This window comes from Oncorhynchus kisutch, unplaced genomic scaffold (genome assembly GCF_002021735.2).
Source record: "Oncorhynchus kisutch isolate 150728-3 unplaced genomic scaffold, Okis_V2 scaffold916, whole genome shotgun sequence".
NCBI lineage: Eukaryota > Metazoa > Chordata > Actinopteri > Salmoniformes > Salmonidae > Oncorhynchus > Oncorhynchus kisutch.
Window position 1 is genome coordinate 77,966 of NW_022262861.1, and position 24,634 is coordinate 102,599.

General features: G+C 43.8%; 1 protein-coding gene across 1 annotated transcript in view; it reads left to right on the forward strand.

Annotated features, from left to right (window-relative positions):
• The window catches only part of LOC109880613 (AP-1 complex subunit sigma-2-like), a 43,411-nt gene that overhangs the window by 5,779 nt on the left and 12,998 nt on the right, over window positions 1-24,634 (forward strand). Inside the window, exon 3 of the mRNA XM_031817030.1 lies at window positions 16,324-16,432. Within this exon, the coding sequence (XP_031672890.1) occupies window positions 16,324-16,432 (109 nt within the window). The remainder of the gene's footprint in view (window positions 1-16,323; window positions 16,433-24,634) is intronic.

Genomic DNA, 24,634 nt, shown 5'->3' on the forward strand with positions numbered 1-24,634 from the left:
AGGCCGCTCAGCAAGGAAGAAGCGACTGCTCCAAAACCACCATAAAAAAGCCAAATGTCCTCTGGTCTGATGAAACAAAAATAGAACTGTTTGGCCATAATGACCATCATTATGTTTGTAGGAATGTTTGTAGAAATAATGTTTGTAGGAAAATTGGGAATAATGAGGAGGATTGCAAGCCTCAGCATCATGTTGTGGGGATGCTTTGCTGCAGGAGGGACTGGTGCAAAATAGATGGCATCATGAGGAGGAATATTATGTGGATATATTGAAGCAACATCTCAAGACATCAGTCAGGAAGTTAAAGCTTGGTCGCAAATGGGTCTTCCAAATGGACAATGACCCCAAGCATACTTCCAAAGTTGTGTCAAAATGGCTTAGTCAGGGTATTGGAGGTATTTGAGTGGCCATCACAAAGCCCTGACCTCAAGTTTGTAGAAAATGTGTGGGCTGAACTGCAAAAGCGTCTGCGAGCAAGGAGGCCTACAAACCTGACTCAGTTACACCAGCTCTGCTGGTTGTAGGAAGCTTGTGGAAGGCTACCCAGAACGTTTGACCCAAGTTAAACAATTTAAAGGCAATGCTACCAAATACTAATTGAGTGTATGTAAACTTCTGACCCACTGGGAATGTGATAATAGCTGAAAAAAATAATTCTCTACTATTATTCTGATATTTCACAAACATAAAATAAAGTGGTGATCCTAACTGACCTAAAGACAGGGAATTTTTACTAGGATTAAATGTCAGGAATTGTGAAAAACTGAGTTTAAATGTATATGACTAAGGTGTATGTAAACTTCCGACTTCAACTGACTATAGTGCATTACTTTTGGCTTTGGTCAAACGTAGTGCACTATATAGGGAATAGGATGGTATTTGGGAAGCAAGCCATCCCCCAACAGGTTGCCATCCTTATCACTGTCAGAAAAGTATCTTCGGATCAGGATTTATTTGGGCTTAATTTGTTGTGCCGTACATACACACGTATTACTTCATAATGAATTAGAGCTGGGCGGTGTCCAGATTTCCATAGCGTTTCTGTACCACCCGAGGGTATACGGTATTACCTGCAGTGTACACAAGGGCTGTTATTTATTTTGTATTTTTTTGCTAACAAAGTACTAGCGAATTCCCATAGAGCAGTTAATCCCAGGCAATGCTGTCGGGGGTACGCCAAATAAAAATGTGATTCACATAAAAATATCATTTTTCAAACAGTACATTTATATTTTCCAATGGGGATATACATTTTGGGTGAGTTTTTTTTCTTTCTCGCCAGAGTAGCCTCGTTTCACTGCCAAAAATCTAATTAAACCATCTAGTGTTCAGCGAAATAACAACACAATGTCAAATACAGTTAGTCAAATAATTAACATCCAATCACATTAACCATTACTCTCTTGCGGGAAACCTTCACTCTTGTGCGGACATTGACTACACCGCTCTCGTCGCGTGCGCGAGTGTTGCAAAATAAATGTAGTATAAATAAATGTAGCGAGCCAACGAGGGTCTGCGTTGCCAAGGGCTAAAATAAAAGCAAGTTCTATTTCTGACGCAGATCACGCTGCAAGTCCTGCCTCTCCCATCACCTCATTGGTTTATAGAAGCAGGTACCCACGTGCCATCTCCTCATTGGTTATACCCGCGTGGGTGACTGAAAGACGAATGAGGTCAGTGGCGGTAATGCACCTAATTTATGAAAGTTGCCAATCACAATATAAAGTCAAGAGAAGAAAAAGCCTAGAAGGAGGAGAGATGACTAGAAATGATTTGGTTGACTGTTTTATGTGTGGCTTAATTGTCGGAGTAGAGGACCTTGTGCATTTCAGGTAAAATAACAACTCAATGTTTATGTCCCAGGACAAATTAGCTAGCAACAGCAAGCTAGCTAAATAGAACAAATTAGATAGCAAGTGCAAGCTAGCTAGCTAAATTGCCATAAAGGTTTAATGCTTTTCGACCTGTCCCCAAATAAATGTAATTGGTTCAGAGTTTGTTTTGATATTTTAACCTGCGTGTCGTGATCGATATTTTTAAAGTATTGGACAGCTTTGTGACATCAAATGGACTTGTGGTCAAGATGTTGGGTTAGGGTTAGGGTTAGGGTTGTGTTGGTATCTGTACTGATGGCACAAAAGACATGACAGGGAGATATAGTGGAGTGGTAACACGCGTGCAAGCTGTTGCTCCCGACGCCACTTGGGCACACTGCAGCATCCACCGAGAGGCTCTTGCTGCCAAGGGAATACCTGCCAGCTTGAAAGACGTTTTGGACACTACAGTGAAAATGGTTAACTTTTATTAAAGCAAGGCCCCTGAACTCTCGTGTATTTTCTGCATTATGCAATGATAAGGGCAGCAACCATGTAACGCTTTTATAACATATAGAAGAGCGCTGGTTTTCAAGGGGCAAAGTATTGACACGTTTAAAAAAAATTGAGAGACGAGTTTTAAGTTTTCTTTACTGACCATAATTTTCTCTTGTCTGAACACTTGCATGACGACTTTCTCACATGACTGGCCTATCTGGGTGATGTTTTTTCTCGCCTGAATAATCTGAATCTAGGATTACAGGGACTCTCCGCAACTACATTCAATATGCGTGACAAAGTTGAGGCTATGATTAAGAAGTTTGAGCTCTTTTCTGTCTGCATTAACAAAGACAACACAAAGATATTTCCATCATTGTATCATTTTTTGTGTGCAAATAAACTCAAGCTTACGGACAATGTCAAATGTGATATAGCGAAGCACCTGACTGAGTTGGGTGTGCAATTACGCAGGTACTTTCCCAAAACGGACGACACAAACAACTGGATTCGTTATTCCTTTCATGTCCTGCCTCCAGTCCACTTACCGATATCTGAACAAGAGAGCCTCATTGAAATTGCAACAAGCTGTTCTGTGAAAATTGAGTTTAATCAGAAGCCACTGCCAGATTTCTGGATAGGGCTGCGCTCCGAGTATCCTGCCTTGGCAAATAATGCTGTTAACATAGCTGGGATATGTGGGACGCTAGCGGAAAATGCAGAGCGCCAAATTCAAATAAATTACTATAAAAATCAAACTTTCATTAAATCACACATGCAAGATAGCAAATTAAAGCTACACTTGTTGTGAATCCAGCCAACATGTCAGATTTCAAAAAGGCTTTTCGGGGAAAGCAAACGATGCTATTATCTGAGGATAGCACCTCTGTAAACAAAGAGAGAAACCATATTTTAACCCTGCAGGCGCGACACAAAACGCAGAAATAAATATATAATTTATGCCTTACCTTTGACGAGCTTCTTTTGTTGGCACTCGAATATGTCCCATAAACATCACAAATGGTACTTTTGTTGGATTAATTCCGTCGATATATAAATTTATTTGGCGCGTTTGATCCAGAAAAACACGTGACTACAAAATATCTCAAAAGTTACCTGTAAACTTTGCCAAAACATTTCAAACTATTTTTGTAATACAACTTTAGTTATTTTTTAACGTAAATAATCGATAAAATTGAAGACTGGATGATCTGTGTTCAATACAGGAGGAAAACAAACTGTAGCTAGCTTTCTGGTCACGCGCCTCCATCTAACAGTAACACATGAAGTGACCCTCGTTCAAGATGGCCGTACTTCTTTATTACACAAAGGAATAACCTCAACCAATTTCTAAAGACTGTTGCCATCCAGTGGAAGCGATAGGAACTGCAAGAAGGTCCCTGGATTCCCAATGAAACCCATTGGAAAGAGAGTGACCCAAAAAAAACTATCTGAATGGTTTGACCTCGGGGTTTCACCTGCTAAATAGGTTCTGTTATACTCACAGACATGATTCAAACAGTTTTAGAAACTTCAGAGTTTATCTTATCTTCTGGGGGTGAGTAGCAGGCAGTTGAATTTGGGCATGCATTTCATCTGGACGTGAAAATACTGCCCCCTGTCACCAAGAAGTTAAGACACTGATGCCCTTTGCAACCACGTAGCTATGTGGGAGTGGATTCTCGGCCCTCCCTAGCATGAAAACCAAATACAGGCACAGACTGTGTGTGGAAAAAGATTTAAGACTGAGACTCTCTCCAATACAAAGTTATACAGAGTTATGTGCATCCATTCAAGCACAACCATGTCATTAACCTGTGGCGAGTTATTCACAATTTTTGATGAACAAATAAGGTTTTATATGTGAGATGGCTAAATAAAGAGCAAAATTGTTGATTATTATTATTTGTGCCCTGGTCCTATCAGAGCTCTTTGTCACTTCCCAGGAGCCGGGTTGTGACGACAACTCGCACTCATTCTTATGTTTAATATATGTATCATTGATAAGAGGGAGTAGTTCTGAAACATTGATAAGAGGGAGCAGGTCTACTGAAACATTGATAAGAGGGAGCAGGTCTACTGAAACATTGATAAGAGGGAGCAGGTCTACTGAAACATTGATAAGAGGGAGCAGGTCTACTGAAACATTGATAAGAGGGAGCAGGTCTACTGAAACATTGATAAGAGGGAGCAGGTCTACTGAAACATTGATGAAAGGGAGTAAGATGAGTTAAGATGGAGATTAAAATATTTACTAAACATTATTTAAAAAATTCTAAAAAGTAACACTGAAATAACAATAACGGGGCTGTATACAGAGGGTACCGTTACCGAGTCAGTGTGTGGGGGTACAGGTTAGTCAAGGTAATTTGTACATGTTGGTAGTGGTAAAGTGACTATGCATAGATAATAAACAGAGAGTAGCAGGCAGCAGTGTAAAAACAAAGGGATGGGGGGTCAATGTAAATAGTCCTGGTGGCCATTTATTTAATTGTTCAGCAGTCTTATGGCTTGGGGATAGAAGCTTTTAAGAAGCCTTTTGGACCTTGACTTGGCACTCCGGTACCACTTGCCGTGTGGTAGCAGACAGAACCGTCTGTGACCTGGGTGACTGGAGTCTTTGACAATTTTTTGGGCCTTCCTCTGACACAGCCTAGTAAATAGGTCCTTGATGTCAGGAAGCTTGGTCCCAGTGATGTACTGGGCCGTACGCACTACAATCTTTAGCGCCGCCACGATCAGCTCCTTTGTCTTGCTCACGTTGAAGGAGAGGTTGTTGTCCTGGCCCGACAGTGCCAGTTCTCTGACCACCTCCCTATAGGCTGTCTCATCGTTGTCGGTGATCAGGTCTACCACTGTTGTGTTGTCAGCAAACTTAATGATGGTGTTGGAGTCGTGCTTGGCCACGCAGTCGTGGATGAACAGGGAGTACAGGAGGAGAATAAGCACGCACCCCTGAGGGGCCACAGTGTTGAGGATCAGCTTGGCAGATGTGTTGTTGCCTACCCTTATCCCCTGGGGGCCCGTCAGGAAGTCCAGGATCCAGTTGCAGAGGGAGGTGTTTAGTCCCAGGGTCCTTAGCTTAGTGATGAGCTTTGTGGGCGCTAGGGTGTTGAACGCTAAGCTGTAGTCAATGAACAGCATTCTCACATAGGTGTTCCTTTTGTCCAGGTGGGAAAGGGAATTGTGGAGTGCTATTGAGATTGCATCATCTGTGGATCTGTTTGGGCAGTATACGAAATGGAGTGGGTCTAGGGTTTCTGGGATGATCTTGTTGATGTGAGCCATGACCAGCCTTTCAAAGCACTTCATGGCTACTTACATGAGTGCTACGGGTCAGTAGTCATTTAGGTAGGTTACCTTCGCTTTCTTGGGCCCAGGGACTATGGTGGTTTGATTGAAACATGTCGGTATTACAGACTCGGTCAGAGAGAGGTTGAAAATGTCAGTGAAGACATTTGCCAGTTGGTCCGCGCATGTCCTGGTAATCTGGCTGTCCCTGCGTACTTGTGAATGTTGACCTGTTTAAAGGTCTTGATCACATCGGCTACGGAGTATGATAACACAGTCGACCGGAACAGCTGGTGCTCTCATGCATGCTTCAGTGTTGCTTCCCTGGAAACAAGCATTAAAGGTATTTAGCTCGTCTGGTAGGCTCATGTCACTGGGCAGGTCACTGCTGGGTTTCCCTTTGTAGTCTGTAATAGTTTTCAAGCCCTGCCACATCCAACGAGCTTCAGAGCCGGTGTTGTAGGATTCAATCTTAGTTCTGTATTGACACTTTGCCTGTTTGATGGTTTGTCTGAGGGCATAGCATCCAGATTAGTGTCCCGCTCCTTGAAAGCGTCAGCTCTAGCCTTTAGCTTGGTGCGGATGTTGCCTGTAATCCATGGCTTCTAGTTGGGATATGTACATATGGTCGCTGTGGGGACGACGCTGTCGATGCACTTATTGATTAAGCCGGTGACTGAGATGGTATACTCCTCAATGTCATTGGATGAATCCCAGAACATATTACAGTCTGTGCTAGCAAAACAGGCCTATAGCGTAGCATCCGCTTCATCTGACCACTTACGTATTGAGCGAGTCACTGGTACTTCCTGCTTTAGTTTTAGCTTGTAAGCAGAATTCTATCCTCCAGATTCATGGTCAGATTTGCCAAATGGAGGGAGAGATGTGTATGCGTCTCTGTGTGTGGAGTAAAAGTGGTCTAGAGTTTATTTTTCCTCTGGTTGCACGTGAAATGCTGGTAGAAATGAGGTAAAGCGGATTTAAGTTTGCCTGCATTAAAGTCCCCGGCCACTAGGAGCGCCGCTTATGGATGAGCATTTTCTTGTTTGCTTATGGCCTTCTACAGCTCGCTGAGTGCGGTCTTAGTACCAGCATCGGCTTGTGGTGGTAAATAGACGGCAACGAATAATATAGATAAACTCTCTTGGTAGATAGTGTGGTCTACGGCTTGTCATGAGGTACTCTAAGTCAAGTGAGTAATACCCCGAGACTTCTTTAATATTAGACATTGCACACCAGCTGTTATTTACAAATAGACACACACCTCCACCCCTTGTCTTACCAGACGTAGCTGCTCAATGCATGGAAAACCCAGCCAGCTATATATTCTCTGTGTCTTCGTTCAGCCACGACTTGGTGAAACATAATACATTACAGTTTTTAATGTCCCGTTGGTAGGATAGTCTCGATCATAGATTATCCAGTTTATTTTCCAGTGATTGCACGTTGGCCAATGGAAGGGATGGTAAAGGTGGTTTGCCCACTCGCTGACGAATTCTCAAAAGGCACCCCGACTCTTTATTTCTGTCTTTTCTTCATGCGGATGACGGGGATTTGGGCCTGGTCTTGGGGAAACAGTATATCCTTCAGTATATCCTTCGCATTAACGAAAAAAATCTAAGGCCAGTTTGAGGTGAGTAATCGCTGTTCTGATATCCAGAAGGTATTTTCGGTCAAAAGAGACGGTAGCAGCAACACTACAGTGGGGAAAAAAAGTATTTAGTCAGCCACCAATTGTGCAAGTTCTCCGACTTAAAAAGATGAGAGAGGCCTGTAATTTTCATCATAGGTACACTTCACCTACTAAAAAAAATCCAGAAAATCACATTGTAGGATTTTTAATGAATTTATTTGCAAATGATGGTGGAACATAAGTATTTGGTCACCTACAAACAAGCAAGATTTCTGGCTCTCACAGACCTGTAACTTCTTCTTTAAGAGGCTCCTCTGTCCTCCACTCGTTACCTGTATTAATGGCACCTGTTTGAACTTGTTATCAGTATAAAAGACACCTGTCCACAACCTCAAATCAAATCAAATGTATTTATATAGCCCTTCGTACATCAGCTGATATCTCAAAGTGCTGTACAGAAACCCAGCCTAAAATCCCAAACAGCAAGCAATGCAGGTGTAGAAGCACGGTGGCTAGGAAAAACTCCCTAGAAAGGCCAAAACCTAGGAAGAAACCTAGAGAGGAACCAGGCTATGTGGGGTGGCCAGTCCTCTTCTGGCTGTGCCGGGTGGAGATTATAACAGAACATGGCCAAGATGTTCAAATGTTCATAAATGACCAGCATGGTCGAATAATAATAAGGCAGAACAGTTGAAACTGGAGCAGCAGCACGGCCAGGTGGACTGGGGACAGCAAGGAGTCATCATGTCAGGTAGTCCTGGGGCATGGTCCTAGGGCTCAGGTCCTCCGAGAGAGAGAAAGAAAGAGAGAAGGAGAGAATTAGAGAACGCACACTTAGATTCACACAGGACACCGAATACGACAAGAGAAGTACTCCAGATATAACAAACTGACCCTAGCCCCCCGACACATAAACTACTGCAGCATAAATACTGGAGGCTGAGACAGGAGGGGTCAGGAGACACTGTGGCCCCATCCGAGGACACCCCGGACAGGGCCAAACAGGAAGGATATAACCCCACCCACTTTGCCAAGGCACAGCCCCCACACCATTAGAGGGATATCTTCAACCACCAACTTACCATCCTGAGACAAGGCTGAGTATAGCCCACAAAGATCTCTCCGCCATGGCACAACCCAAGGGGGGGGCTCCCACTCAGGTGACGCACCCCTTCCAGGGACGGCATGAGAGAGACCCAGTAAGCCAGTGACTCAGCCCCTGTAATAGGGTTAGAGGCAGAGAATCCCAGTGGAAAGAGGGGAACCGGCCAGGCAGAGAGAGCAAGGGCGGTTCGTTGCTCCAGAGCCTTTCCGTTCACCTTCCCACTCCTGGGCCAGACTACACTCAATCATATGACCCAATGAAGAGATGAGTCTTCAGTAAAGACTTAAAGGTTGAGACCGAGTTTGCGTCTCTGACATGGGTAGGCAGACCGTTCCATAAAAATGGAGCTCTATAGGAGAAAGCCCTGCCTCCAGCTGTTTGCTTAGAAATTCTAGGGACAATTAGGAGGCCTGCGTCTTGTGACCGTAGCGTACGTGTAGGTATGTACGGCAGGACCAAATCAGAGAGATAGGTAGGAGCAAGCCCATGTAATGCTTTGTAGGTTAGCAGTAAAACCTTGAAATCAGCCCTTGCTTTGACAGGAAGCCAGTGTAGGGAGGCTAGCACTGGAGTAATATGATCAAATTCTTTGGTTCTAGTCAGGATTCTAGCAGCCGTATTTAGCACTAACTGAAGTTTATTTAGTGCTTTATCCGGGTAGACGGAAAGTAGAGCATTGCAGTAGTCTAACCTAGAAGTGACAAAAGCATGGATTAATTTTTCTGCCACATTTTTGGACAGAAAGTTTCAGATTTTTGCAATGTTACGTAGATGGAAAAAAGCTGTCCTCGAAATGGTCTTGATATGTTCTTCAAAAGAGAGATCAGGGTCCAGAGTAACGCCGAGGTCCTTCACAGTTTTATTTGAGACGACCATTAAGATTAATTGTCAGATTCAACAGAAGATCTCTTTGTTTCTTGGGACCTAGAACAAGCATCTCTGTTTTGTCCGAGTTTAAAAGTAGAAAGTTTGCAGCCATCCACTTCCTTATGTCTGAAACACATGCTTCTAGCAAGGGCAATTTTGGGGCTTCACCATGTTTCATTGAAATGTACAGCTGTGTGTCATCCGCATAGCAGTGAAAGTTAACATTATGTTTTCGAATAACATCCCCAAGAGGTAAAATAGTGAAAACAATAGTGGTCCTAAAACGGAACCTTGAGGAACACCGAAATTTACAGTTGATTTGTCAGAGGACAAACCATTCACAGAGACAAACTGATATCTTTCCGACAGATAAGATCTAAACCAGGCCAGAACTTGTCCGTGTAGACCAATTTGGGTTTCCAATCTCTCCAAAAGAATGTGGTGATCGACGGTATCAAAAGCAGCACTAAGGTCTAGGAGCACGAGGACAGATGCAGAGCCTCGGTCCGATGCCATTAAAATGTCATTTACCACCTTCACAAGTGCCATGATGGGGTGTAAAACCAGACTGAAGCATTTCGTATACATTGTTTGTCTTCAGGAAGGCAGTGAGTTGCTGCGCAACAGCCTTTTCTAAAATTTTTGAGAGGAATGGAAGATTCGATATAGGCCGATAGTTTTTTATATTTTTGGGTCAAGGTTTGGCTTTTTCAAGAGAGGCTTTATTACTGCCACTTTTAGTGAGTTTGGTACACATCCGGTGGATAGAGAGCCGTATATTATGTTCAACATAGGAGGGCCAAGCACAGGAAGCAGCTCTTTCAGTAGTTTAGTTGGAATAGGGTCCAGTATGCAGCTTGAAGGTTTAGAGGCCATGATTATTTTCATCATTGTGTCAAGAGATATAGTAGTAAAACATTGAGCGTCTCTCTTGATCCTAGGTCCTGGCAGAGTTGTGCAGACTCAGGACAACTGAGCTTTGAAGGAATATGCAGATTTAAAGAGGAGTCCGTAATTTGCTTTCTAATAATCATAATCTTTTCCTCAAAGAAGTTCATGAATTTATCACTGCTAAAGTGAAAGTCATCCTCTCTTGAGGAATGCTGCTTTTTAGTTAGTATCAGTATCAGTATCAAAAAGGAATTTTGGATTGTTCTTATTTTCCTCAATTAAATTAGAAAAATAGGATGATCGAGCAGCAGTAAGGGCTCTTCGGTACTGCACGGTACTGTCTTTCAAAGCTAGTCGGAAGACTTCCAGTTTGGTGTGGCGCCATTTCCGTTCCAATTTTCTGGAAGCTTGCTTTAGAGCTCGGGTATTTTCTGTGTACCAGGGAGCTAGTTTCTTATCAAATCAAATCAAATCAAATTTATTTATATAGCCCTTCGTACATCAGCTGATATCTCAAAGTGCTGTACAGAAACCCAGCCTAAAACCCCAAACAGCAAGCAATGCAGGTGGAGAAGCATTATGAGAAATGTTTTTAGTTTTTAGGGGTGCAACTGCATCTAGGGTATTGCGCAAGGTTAAATTGAGTTCCTCAGTTAGGTGGTTAACTGATTTTTGTCCTCTGGCGTCCTTGGGTAGACAGAGGGAATCTGGAAGGAAATCAAGGAATCTTTGTGTTGTCTGTGAATTTATAGCATGACTTTTGATGTTCCTTGGTTGGGGTCTGAGCAGATTATGTGTTGCAATTGCAAACGTAATAAAATGGTGGTTCGATAGTCCAGTATTATGAGGAAAAACATTAAGATCCACAACATTTATTCCATGGGACAAAACTAGGTCCAGAGTATGACTGTGACAGTGAGTGGGTCCAGAGACATGTTGGACAAAACCCACTGAGTCGATTATGGCTCCGAAAGCCTTTTGGAGTGGGTCTGTGGACTTTTCCATGTGAATATTAAAGTCACCAAAGATCAGAATATTATCTGCTATGACTACAAGGTCCGATAGGAATTCAGGGAACTCAGTGAGGAACGCTGTGTATGGCCCAGGAGGCCTGTAAACAGTAGCTATAAAAAGTGATTGAGTAGGCTGCATAGATTTCATGACTAGAAGCTCAAAAGACGAAAACGTCATTTTTTTTTTGTTGTAAATTTTAATTTGCTATCGTAAATGTTAGCAACACCTCCGCCTTTGCGGGATGCACGGGGGATATGGTCACTAGTGTAGCCAGGAGGTGAGGCCTCATTTAACACAGTAAATTAATCAGGCTTAAGCCATGTTTCAGTCAGGCCAATCACATCAAGATTATGATCAGTGATTAGTTCATTGACTATAATTGCCTTTGAAGTAAGGGATCTAACATTAAGTAGCCCTATTTTGAGATGTGAGGTATCATGATCTCTTTCAATAATGACAGGAATGGAGGTGGTCTTTATCCTAGTGAGATTGCTAAGGCGAACACCGCCATGTTTAGTTTTGCCCAACCTAGGTCGAGGCACAGACACGGTCTCAATGGTGATAGCTGAGCTGACTACACTGACTGTGCTAGTGGCAGACTCCACTATGCTGGCAGGCTGGCTAATAGCCTGCTGCCTGGCCTGCACCCTATTTCATTGTGGAGCTAGAGGAGTTAGAGCCCTGTCTATGTTGGTAGATAAGATGAGAGCACCCCTCCAGCTAGGATGGAGTCCTTCACTCCTCAGCAGGTCAGGCTTGGTCCTGTTTGTGGGTGAGTCCCAGAAAGAGGGCCAATTATCTACAAATTCTATCTTTTGGGAGGGGCAGAAAACAGTTTTCAACCAGCGATTGTGTTGTGAGACTGCTGTAGAGCTCATCACTCCCCCTAACTGGGAGGGGGCCAGAGACAATTACTCGATGCCGGCACATCTTTCTAGCTGATTTACACGCAGAAGCTATGTTGCGCTTGGTGATCTCTGACTGTTTCATCCTAACATCGTTGGTGCCGACGTGGATAACAATATCTCTATACTCTCTACACTCGCAAGTTTTAGCTTTAGCCAGCACCATCTTCAGATTAGCCTTAACGTCGGTAGCCCTGCCCCCTGGTAAACAGTGTATGACTGCTGGATGATTCGTTTTAAGTCTAATACTGCGGGTAATGGAGTCGCCAATGACTAGAGTTTTCAATTTGTCAGAGCTAATGGTGGGAAGCTTCGGCATCTCAGACCCCGTAACGGGAGGAGTAGAGACCAGAGAAGACTCGGCCTCTGACTCCGACTCGCTGCTTAATGGGGAAAACCGGTTGAAAGTTTCTGTCGGCTGAATGAGCGACACCGGTTGAGCGTTCCTACAGCATTTCCTTCCAGAAACCGTGAGAAAGTTGTCCGGCTGCGGAGACTGTGCCAGGGGATTTATACTAACCTCAAACAGTCACACTCCAAACTCCACTATGGAGTGGGGGGGGGGGATCTAGTGAATGACCTGCAGAGAGCTGGGACCAAAGTAACAAAGCCTACCATCAGTAACACACTACCCCGCCAGGGACTCAAATCCTGCAGTGCCAGACGTGTCCCCCTGCTTAAGCCAGTACATGTCCAGGCCCGTCTGAAGTTTGCTAGAGAGCATTTGGATGATCCAGAAGAAGATTGGGAGAATGTCATATGGTCAGATGAAACCTAAATAGAACTTTTTGGTAAAAACTCAACTCGTCGTGTTTGGAGGACAATGAATGCTGAGTTGCATCCAAAGAACACCATACCTACTGTGAAGCATGGGAGTGGAAACATGCTTTGGGGCTTTTTTTCTGCAAAGGGACCAGGATGACTGATCTGTGTAAAGGAAAGAATGAATGGGGCCATGTATCGTGAGATTTTGAGTGAAAACCTCCTTCCATCAGCAAGGGCATTGAAGATGAAATGTGGCTGGGTCTTTCAGCATGACAATGATCCCAAACACACCGTCCGGGCAACGAAGGAGTGGCTTCGTAAGAAGCATTTCGAGGTCCTGGAGTGGCCTAGCCAGTCGCCAGATCTCAACCCCATAGAAAATCTTTGGAGCGAGTTGAAAGTCCGTGTTGCCCAGCAACAGCCCAAAAACATCACTGCTCTAGAGGAGATCTGCATGGAGGAATGGGCCAAAATACCAGCAACAGTGTGTGAAAACCTTGTGAAGACTTACAGAAAATGTTTGATCTCTGTCATTGCCAACAAAGGGTATATAACAAAGTATTGAGAAACTTTTGTTATTGACCAAATACTTATTTTGCCACCATAATTTGCAAATAAATTCATTAAAAGAAAATGTGATTTTCTGGATTTTTTTTTTCTCATTTTGTCTGCCATAGTTGAAGTGTACCTATGATGACAATTACAGGCCTCTCTCATCTTTTTAAGTGGGAGAACTTTCACAATTGGTGACTGACTAAATACTTTTTTGCCCCACTGTATGTACAAAATAAGTTACAAACAATGCGAGAAAACAAATAGAATAGCACAGTTGGTTTGGAGCCGGTAAAATGGCAGCTATCCCCTCCGGCGACAATATGTAAAATACCAGTTTAAAGTTTAAAATACTACATTAAAGTCCCATCCAAAAGACGGCACCTTACACAGGGCGATATCCCCAATCACTACCCAGAGGTATTGGAATACAGACCAGAGGAAAGAGTGCCTCTTACTGGCCCTCCACTTCCAGCAGCATCTGGGACCGATCAGGACATACCCTGCTTAGCTTCAGAGGCAAGTCAGCAGTGGAATGCAGGGTGGTATGCTGCTGGTAGCCATACGGTGCATACGGAAAGTATTCAGACCCCTTGACTTTTTCAAAAAAAATTTAGGTTACAGTGTTGTTCTAAAAATGTATATATATATATTTTTTCCTCATCAATCTATACACAACACCCCATAATGACTAAAGTGAAAACAGGTTGTAATTTATTTTTGCAAATGTACACTACCGGTCAAAAGTTTTACAACTCATTCAAGGGCTTTTCTTTATTTTTACTATTTTCTAAATTGTAGAATAATAGTGAAGACATCAAAACTATGACATAACACATAAAAAAGTGTTAAACAAATCAAAATATATTTCATATTTGCGATTCTTCAAATAGGTCTTGATGACAGCTTTGCCCAATCTTGGCATTGTCTCAACCAGATTCATAAGGTTGTCACCTGGAATGCATTTCAATTAACATGTGTGCCTTCTAAAAGCTAATTTGTGGAATTTCTTTCCTTCTTAATGCATTTGAGCCAATCAGTTGTGTTGTGTTGTGTTGTGATAAGGTAAGGGGGCGGGGGGGGTATACAGAAGATAGCCCTATTTGGTAAAAGACTAAGTCCATATTATGGCAAGAACAGGTCAAATAAGCAAAGAGAAATGACAGTCCATCATTACTTTAAGACATGAAGGTCAGTCAATACGGAAAGTTTCAAGAACTTTGAAAGTTTCTTCAAGTGCATTCGCAAAAACCATCAAGTGCTATGATGAAACTAGCTCTCATGAGGACTGCCACAGGAAAGGAAGACCCAGAGTGACCTCTGCTGCAGAGGATAAGTTCATTAGAGTTAACAGCATCAGAAATTGCAGCCCAAATAAATGCTTCACAGAGTTCAAGTAACATACATCTCAACATCAACTGTTCTGAGGAGACTGAGTGAATCAGGCCTTCATGGTCGAATTGCTGCAGAGAAACCACTACTAAAGGACACCAATAAGAAGAGGAGACTCACCTGCATGAAGAAACGTGAGCAATGGACATTAATTAGATCGGTGGAAATTTGTCCTCTGGTCTGGAGTCCAAATTTGATTTTTTTGGTTTCAACTGCCGTGTCATTGTGAGACGCGGTGTGGGTGAACGGATGATCTCTGCGTGTGTATTCTTCACCGTAAAGCATGGAGGAGGAGGTGTTATGATGTAGGGGTGCTTTGCTGGTGACACTACCTGTGATTTATTTAGAAATCAAGGCACACTTAACCAGCATGGCTACTACAGCATTCTGCAGTGATACACCATCCCATCGGGTTTGTGCTTAGTGGGACTACCATTTGTTTTTCAACAGGACAATGACCCAACACACCCTATTTTACCAAGAAGGAGCGTGATGGAGTGCTGCATCAGATGACCTGGCCTCAACAATCACCCGACCTCAACCAAATTGAGATGGTTTGGGATGAGTCGGACCACAGAGTGAAGGAAAAGCATCCAACAAGTGCTCAGCATATGTGGGAACTCCTTCAAGACTGTTGGAAAAACATTCCAGGTGAAGCTGGTTAAGAGTGTGCAAAGCTGTCATCAAAATGAGGGTATTTGAAGAATCAAAAATAAAATATATTTTTTGGTTATGATTCCCTATGTGTTATTTCATAGTTTTGATGTCTTCGTTATTATTCTACACACATTCAAAACAACGCAGGAGTGGCTTCGGGACAAGTCTCTGAATGCTGATGAGAGAGGAGAGGATAGGCAGAGGGGAGAAGAGGCAGAGGGGGGGAGAAAAAGGGGAGAAATAGAGGCAGGGGAGGGGGAGAGGGCAGATGAAGGGAGGGGAGAAGCAGAGGAGAGGCAGATGAAGGGAGATGAAAGGAGAGTCAGATGAAAGGAGAGTCAGATGAAGGCAGAGGGAGGAGAGGCAGAGGAGAGAGAGGAGGGGGAGAGGCAGATGAGGAGAGGCAGATGAGAGGGAGGAGAGGCAGGGGAGAGGCAGATGAGAGGCAGAGGAGGGAGGAGAGGAAGGGAGAGGCAGGGGAGAAGCAGATGAGAGGCAGAGGAGGGAGGAGAGGAAGGGAGAGGCAAAGAAGAGAGAGTGGAGGGGAGGAGAGAGAAGGGGGAGGAGAAGAGAGAGGAGAACAGGGGAGTGGAGAGGTAGAGGAGGAGGCAGAGGGGATGAGGAGAGGCAGAGGGGAGAGGGGAGGAGGACAGGGGAGTAGAGCTGGAGGTGAGGGGAGTGGCAGAGCAGAGCAGAGGAGTGGAGGAGAGGGTAAGTGAGAGGCAGAGGAGAGTGGGAGGAGTGGAGAGAGTGACAGAGAGCTTTGCCAACAGTGCCATACCAACTCCATCCCTCTCTCACCTCCTCCATCTCGACAGACTCAGCTCTGTCCTGTTCCTCATGCTCCCATGTTGTTATTCTGTTTCTGCTGTGCCATCGAGGACCAGGACACCAAGCTGTGAGTGTTATTAAAAGGTGTGTGTGTGTGGGGGGTTTCAGGTATGCCAGCCTGTATTTCTGCTGTGCCATAGAGAACCAGGACAACGAGCTGATCACACTAGAGATCATCCACAGATATGTGGAACTACTGGATAAGTACTTTGGCAGTGTACGTATCCATCTATTCTCTACTCTTTATTCTCTACTCCCTATTTCCTACTCCCTATTTCCTACTCCCTACTCCCTATTTCCTATTCTCTACTCTCTATTCCCTACTCTCTATTCCCTACTCCCTATTTACTACTCCCTATTCCCTATTCCCTACTCTCTATTCCCTACTCTCTACTCCCTACTCTCTATTCCCTACTCTCTATTCCCTACTTCCTACTCTCTATTCCCTACTCTCTATTCCCTACTTCCTACTCTCTATTCCCTACTCTCTATTCCCTATTCCATATTCCCTACTCCCTACTCTCTATTACCTACTCTCTATTCCCTACTCTCTATTCCCTACTCTCTATTCCCTATTTACTACGCTCTACTCCCTACTCCCTATTCCCTACTCTCTATTCCCTACTCCCTACTCTCTATTCCCTACTCTCTATTCCCTACTCTCTATTCCCAACTCTCTATTCCCTATTCCCTACTCTCTATTACCTACTCTATATTACCTACTCTCTATTCCCTACTCCCTACTCTCTATTCCCTACTCCCTATTTACTACGCCCTACTCTCTATTCCCTACTCCCTACTCCCTATACCCTACTCCCTATGCCCTACTCTCTATTCCCTACTGCCTACTCTCTATTCCCTACTCTCTACTCTCTATTCCCTACTCCCTACTTTATATTCCCTACTCCCTACTCTCTACTCCCTATTCCCTACTCTCTATTCCCTACTCTCTACTCTCTATTCCCTATTCCATATTCCCTACTCCCTACTCTCTATTACCTACTCTCTATTCCCTACTCTCTATTCCCTACTCTCTATTCCCTATTCCCTACTCCCTATTTACTACGCCCTACTCCCTATTCCCTACTCTCTATTACCTACTTCCTACTCTCTATTCTCTACTCTCTATTCCCTATTCCATATTCCCTACTCCCTACTCTCTATTACCTACTCTCTATTCCCTACTCTCTATTCCCTATTCCCTACTCCCTATTTACTACGCCCTACTCTCTATTCCCTACTCTCTATTCCCTACTTTCTATTCCCTACTCTCTATTCCCTAGTCTCTATTCCCTACTCTCTATTCCCAACTCCCTACTCCCTATTCCCTACTCTCTATTCCCTACTCTCTACTCTCTATTCCCTATTCCATATTCCCTACTCCCTACTCTCTATTACCTACTCTCTATTCCCTACTCTCTATTCCCTACTCTCTATTCCCTATTCCCTACTCCCTATTTACTACGCCCTACTCCCTATTCCCTACTCTCTATTACCTACTTCCTACTCTCTATTCTCTACTCTCTATTCCCTATTCCATATTCCCTACTCCCTACTCTCTATTACCTACTCTCTATTCCCTACTCTCTATTCCCTATTCCCTACTCCCTATTTACTACGCCCTACTCTCTATTCCCTACTCTCTATTCCCTACTTTCTATTCCCTACTCTCTATTCCCTAGTCTCTATTCCCTACTCTCTATTCCCAACTCCCTACTCTCTATTCCCTATTCCCTACTTTATATTCCCTACTCCCTACTCTCTACTCCCTATTCCCTACTCTCTATTCCCTACTCCCTACGCTCTATTCCCTACTCCCTATTCCCTACTCTCTATGCCCTACTCTCTATTCCCTATTACCTACTCTCTATTCCATATTCCCTACTCCCTACTCTATTCCCTATTCTCTATTCCCTACTCTCTATTCCCTACTCCCTACTCTCTATTCCCTACTCCCTATTTACTACGCCCTACTCTCTATTCCCTACTCCCTATACCCTACTCCCTATTCCCTACTCTCTATTCCCTACTTCCTACTCTCTATTCCCTACTCCCTACTCTCTATTCCCTACTCTTTACTCTCTATTCCCTACTCCCTACTTTATATTCCCTACTCCCTACTCTCTACTCCCTATTCCCTACTCCCTACGCTCTATTCCCCACTCCCTATTCCCTACTCTCTATGCCCTACTCTCTATTCCATATTCCCTACTCCCTACTCTCTATTCCCTACTCTCTATTCCCTATTCCCTATTTACTAATCCCTATTCCCTACTCCCTACTCTCTATTCCCTACTCTCTACTCCCTACTCTCTATTCCCTACTCTCTATTCCCTACTCCCTACTCTCTATTCCCAACTCCCTACTCTCTATTACCTACTCTCTATTCCCTACTCCCTACTCTTTATTCCCTACTCTCTATTCCCTACTCCCTACTCTCTATTCCCTACTCCCTACTCTCTATTCCCTACTCCCTATTTACTACGCCCTACTCTCTATTCCCTACTCCCTACTCCCTAAACCCTACTCCCTATGCCCTACTTTCTATTCCCTACTCTCTATTCCCTACTCCCTACTCTCTACTCCCTATTCCCTACTCTCTATTCCCTACTCTCTACTCTCTATTCCCTATTCCATATTCCCTACTCCCTACTCTCTATTACCTACTCTCTATTCCCTACTCTCTATTCCCTACTCTCTATTCCCTATTCCCTACTCCCTATTTACTACGCCCTACTCCCTATTCCCTACTCTCTATTACCTACTTCCTACTCTCTATTCTCTACTCTCTATTCCCTATTCCATATTCCCTACTCCCTACTCTCTATTACCTACTCTCTATTCCCTACTCTCTATTCCCTATTCCCTACTCCCTATTTACTACGCCCTACTCTCTATTCCCTACTCTCTATTCCCTACTTTCTATTCCCTACTCTCTATTCCCTAGTCTCTATTCCCTACTCTCTATTCCCAACTCCCTACTCTCTATTCCCTATTTCCTACTTTATATTCCCTACTCCCTACTCTCTACTCCCTATTCCCTACTCTCTATTCCCTACTCCCTACGCTCTATTCCCTACTCCCTATTCCCTACTCTCTATGCCCTACTCTCTATTCCCTATTACCTACTCTCTATTCCATATTACCTACTCCCTACTCTATTCCCTATTCTCTATTCCCTACTCTCTATTCCCTACTCCCTACTCTCTATTCCCTACTCCCTATTTACTACGCCCTACTCTCTATTCCCTACTCCCTATACCCTACTCCCTATTCCCTACTCTCTATTCCCTACTTCCTACTCTCTATTCCCTACTCCCTACTCTCTATTCCCTACTCTTTACTCTCTATTCCCTACTCCCTACTTTATATTCCCTACTCCCTACTCTCTACTCCCTATTCCCTACTCTCTATTCCCTACTCCCTACGCTCTATTCCCTACTCCCTATTCCCTACTCTCTATGCCCTACTCTCTATTCCATATTCCCTACTCCCTACTCTCTATTCCCTACTCTCTATTCCCTATTCCCTACTCCCTATTTACTAATCCCTATTCCCTACTCCCTACTCTCTATTCCCTACTCTCTATTCCCTACTCCCTACTCTCTATTCCCTACTCTCTATTCCCTACTCCCTACTCTCTATTCCCAACTCCCTACTCTCTATTCCCTACTCTCTATTCCATATTCCCTACTCTCTATTACCTACTCTCTATTTCCTACTCCCTACTCTTTATTCCCTACTCTCTATTCCCTACTCCCTACTCTCTATTCCCTACTCCCTACTCTCTATTCCCTACTCCCTATTTACTACGCCCTACTCTCTATTCCCTACTCCCTACTCCCTATACCCTACTCCCTATGCCCTACTTTCTATTCCCTACTCTCTATTCCCTACTCCCTACTCTCTACTCTCCCTATTCCCTACTCTCTATTCCCTACTCTCTACTCTCTATTCCCTATTCCATATTCCCTACTCCCTACTCTCTATTACCTACTCTCTATTCCCTACTCTCTATTCCCTACTCTCTATTCCCTATTCCCTACTCCCTATTTACTACGCCCTACTCCCTATTCCCTACTCTCTATTCCCTATTTCCTACTCTCTATTCTCTACTCTCTATTCCCTATTCCATATTCCCTACTCCCTACTCTCTATTACCTACTCTCTATTCCCTACTCTCTATTCCCTATTCCCTACTCCCTATTTACTACGCCCTACTCTCTATTCCCTACTTAATATTCCCTAGTCTCTATTCCCTAGTCTCTATTCCCTACTCTCTATTCCCAACTCCCTACTCTCTATTCCCTATTCCCTACTCTCTATTACCTACTCTCTATTACCTACTCTCTATTCCATATTCCCTACTCTCTATTCCCTATTCTCTATTCCCTACTCTCTATTCCCTACTCCCTACTCTCTATTCCCTACTCCCTATTTACTACGCCCTACTCTCTATACCCTACTCCCTATACCCTACTCCCTATTCCCTACTCTCTATTCCCTACTTCCTACTCTCTATTCCCTACTCCCTACTCTCTATTCCCTACTCTCTACTCTCTATTCCCTACTCCCTACTTTATATTCCCTACTCCCTACTCTCTACTCCCTATTCCCTACTCTCTATTCCCTACTCCCTACGCTCTATTCCCTACTCCCTATTCCCTACTCTCTATTCCCTACTCTCTATTCCATATTCCCTACTCCCTACTCTCTATTCCCTACTCCCTATTTACTACTCCCTATTCCCTACTCCCTACTCTCTATTCCCTACTCTCTATTCCCTACTCTCTATTCCCTACTCTCTATTCCCTACTCTCTATTCCCTATTCCCTACTCTCTATTCCCAACTCCCTACTCTCTATTCCCTACTCTCTATTCCCTATTCCCTACTCTCTATTCCCTACTCCCTACTTTCTATTCCCTACTCTCTATTCCCTACTCCCTATTTCCTACTCTCTATTCCCTATTCCATATTCCCTACTCCCTACTCTCTATTCCCTACTCTCTATTCCCTACTCTCTATTCCCTACTCTCTATTCCCTACTCCCTATTCCCTACTCCCTACTCTCTATTCCCAACTCCCTACTCTCTATTCCCTATTCCCTACTCTCTATTACCTACTCTCTATTCCATATTCCCTACTCCCTACTCTCTATTCCCTACTCTTTATTCCCTACTCTCTATTCCCTACTCCCTACTCTCCATTCCCTACTCCCTATTTACTACGCCCTACTCTCTATTCCCTACTCTCTATTCCCTACTCTCTATTCCCTACTTCCTACTCTCTATTCCCTACTTCCTACTCTCTATTCCCTACTCTCTATTCCCTACTCTCTACTCTCTATTCCCTACTCTCGATTCCCTACTCCCTACTTTATATTCCCTACTCCCTACTCTCTACTCCCTATTCCCTACTCTCTATTCCCTACTCCCTACGCTCTATTCCCTACGCTCTATTCCCTATTCCATATTCCCTACTCCCTACTCTCTATTCCCTACTCTCTATTCCCTATTCCCTACTCCCTATTCCCTACTCTCTATTCCCTACTCTCTATTCCCTACTTCCTACTCTCTATTCCCTATTCCCTACTCTCTACTCCCTACTCTCTATTACCTACTCTCTATTCCCTACTCTCTATTCCCTATTCCCTACTCCCTATTTACTACGCCCTACTCCCTATTCCCTACTCTCTATTCCCTACTCTCTATTCCCTACTCTCTATTCTCTACTCTCTATTCCCTACTCTCTATTCCCTAGTCTCTATTCCCTACTCTCTATTCCCAACTCCCAACTCTCTATTCCCTACTCTCTATTCCCTATTCCCTACTCTCTATTACCTACTCTCTATTCCCTACTCTCTATTCCCTACTCTCTATTCCCTACTCCCTACTCTCTATTCCCTACTCCCTATTTACTACGCCCTACTCTCTATTCCCTACTCCCTACTCCCTATACCCTACTCTCTATTCCCTACTCTCTATTCCCTACTCCCTACTTTATATTCCCTACTCCCTACTCTCTACTCCCTATTCCCTACTCTCTATTCCCTACTCCCTACGCTCTATTCCCTACTCCCTATTCCCTACTCTCTATTCCCTATTCCATATTCCCTACTCCCTACTCTCTATTCCCTATTAGCCTACTCCCTATTTACTATGCCCTACTCCCTACTACCTATTCCCTACTCCCTACTCTCTATTCCCTACTCCCTACTCCCTATTCCCTACTCTCTATTCCCAACTCCCTACTCTCTATTCCCTACTCTCTATTCCCTACTCTCTATTCCCTACTCTCTATTCCCTACTCTCTATTCCCTACTCTCTGTTCCCTACTTCCTACTCTCTATTCCCTACTCTCTATTCCCTATTCCATATTCCCTACTCCCTACTCTCTATTACCTACTCTCTATTCCCTACTCTCTATTCCCTATTCCCTACTCCCTATTTACTACGCCCTACTCCCTATTCCCTACTCTCTATTCCCTACTCCCTACTCTCTATTCCCTACTCTCTATTCCCTACTACTCTCTATTCCCTACTTCCTACTCTCTATTCCCTACTCTCTATTCCATATTCCATATTCCCTACTCCCTACTCTCTATTCCCTACTCCCTACTCTGTATTCCCTACTCCCTATTTCCTACTCTCTATTCCCTACTCCCTACTCTCTATTCCCTACTCTCTATTCCCTACTCTCTATTCCCTACTCCCTATTCCCTACTCCCTACTCTCTATTCCCAACTCCCTACTCTCTATTCCCTACTCTCTATTCCCTATTCCCTACTCTCTATTACCTACTCTCTATTCCATATTCCCTACTCCCTACTCTCTATTCTCTACTCTTTATTCCCTACTCTCTATTCCCTACTCTCTATTCCCTACTCCCTACTCTCCATTCCCTACTCCCTATTTACTACGCCCTACTCTCTATTCCCTACTTCCTACTCTCTATTCCCTACTCCCTGCTCTCTATTCCCTACTCTATTCCCTACTCTCTATTCCCTACTCTCTACTCCCTATTCCCTACTATCTATTCCCTACTCCCTACGCTCTATTCCATACTCTCTATTCCCTATTCCATATTCCCTACTCCCTACTCTCTATTCCCTATTCCCTACTCTCTATTCCCTACTCTCTATTCCCTACTTCGTACTCTCTATTCCCTACTCTCTACTCTCTATTCCCTATTACATATTCCCTACTCCCTACTCTCTATTCCCTACTCTCTATTCCCTAGTCTCTATTCCCTACTCCCTACTCTCTATTCCCTACTCTCTATTCCCTACTCTCTATTCCCTACTCTCTATTCCCTACTCCCTATTCCCTACTCCCTATTCCCTATTCCCTACTCTCTATTCCCAACTCCCTACTCTCTATTCCCTACTCTCTATTCCCTATTCCCTACTCTCTATTACCTACTCTCTATTACCTACTCTCTATTCCATATTCCCTACTCTCTATTCCCTACTCTCTATTCCCTACTCTCTATTCCCTACTCTCTATTCCCTACTCCCTACTTTCTATTCCCTACTCTCTATTCCCTATTCCATATTCCCTACTCCCTACTCTCTATTCCCTACTCTCTATTCCCTACTCTCTATTCCCTACTCTCTATTCCCTACTCTCTATTCCCAACTCCCTACTCTCTATTCCCTATTCCCTACTCTCTATTACCTACTCTCTATTCCATATTCCCTACTCCCTACTCTCTATTCCCTACTCTTTATTCCCTACTCTCTATTCCCTACTCTCTATTCCCTACTCTCTATTCCCTACTCCCTACTCTCCATTCCCTACTCCCTATTTACTACGCCCTACTCTCTATTCCCTATTCCCTACTCTCTATTCCCTACTCTCTATTCCCTACTTCGTACTCTCTATTCCCTACTCTCTACTCTCTATTCCCTATTACATATTCCCTACTCCCTACTCTCTATTCCCTACTCTCTATTCCCTAGTCTCTATTCCCTACTCCCTACTCTCTATTCCCTACTCTCTATTCCCTACTCTCTATTCCCTACTCTCTATTCCCTACTCCCTATTCCCTACTCCCTATTCCCTATTCCCTACTCTCTATTCCCAACTCCCTACTCTCTATTCCCTACTCTCTATTCCCTATTCCCTACTCTCTATTACCTACTCTCTATTACCTACTCTCTATTCCATATTCCCTACTCTCTATTCCCTACTCTCTATTCCCTACTCTCTATTCCCTACTCTCTATTCCCTACTCCCTACTTTCTATTCCCTACTCTCTATTCCCTATTCCATATTCCCTACTCTCTACTCTCTATTCCCTACTCTCTATTCCCTACTCTCTATTCCCTACTCTCTATTCCCTACTCTCTATTCCCTACTCTCAACTCCCTACTCTCTATTCCCTATTCCCTACTCTCTATTACCTACTCTCTATTCC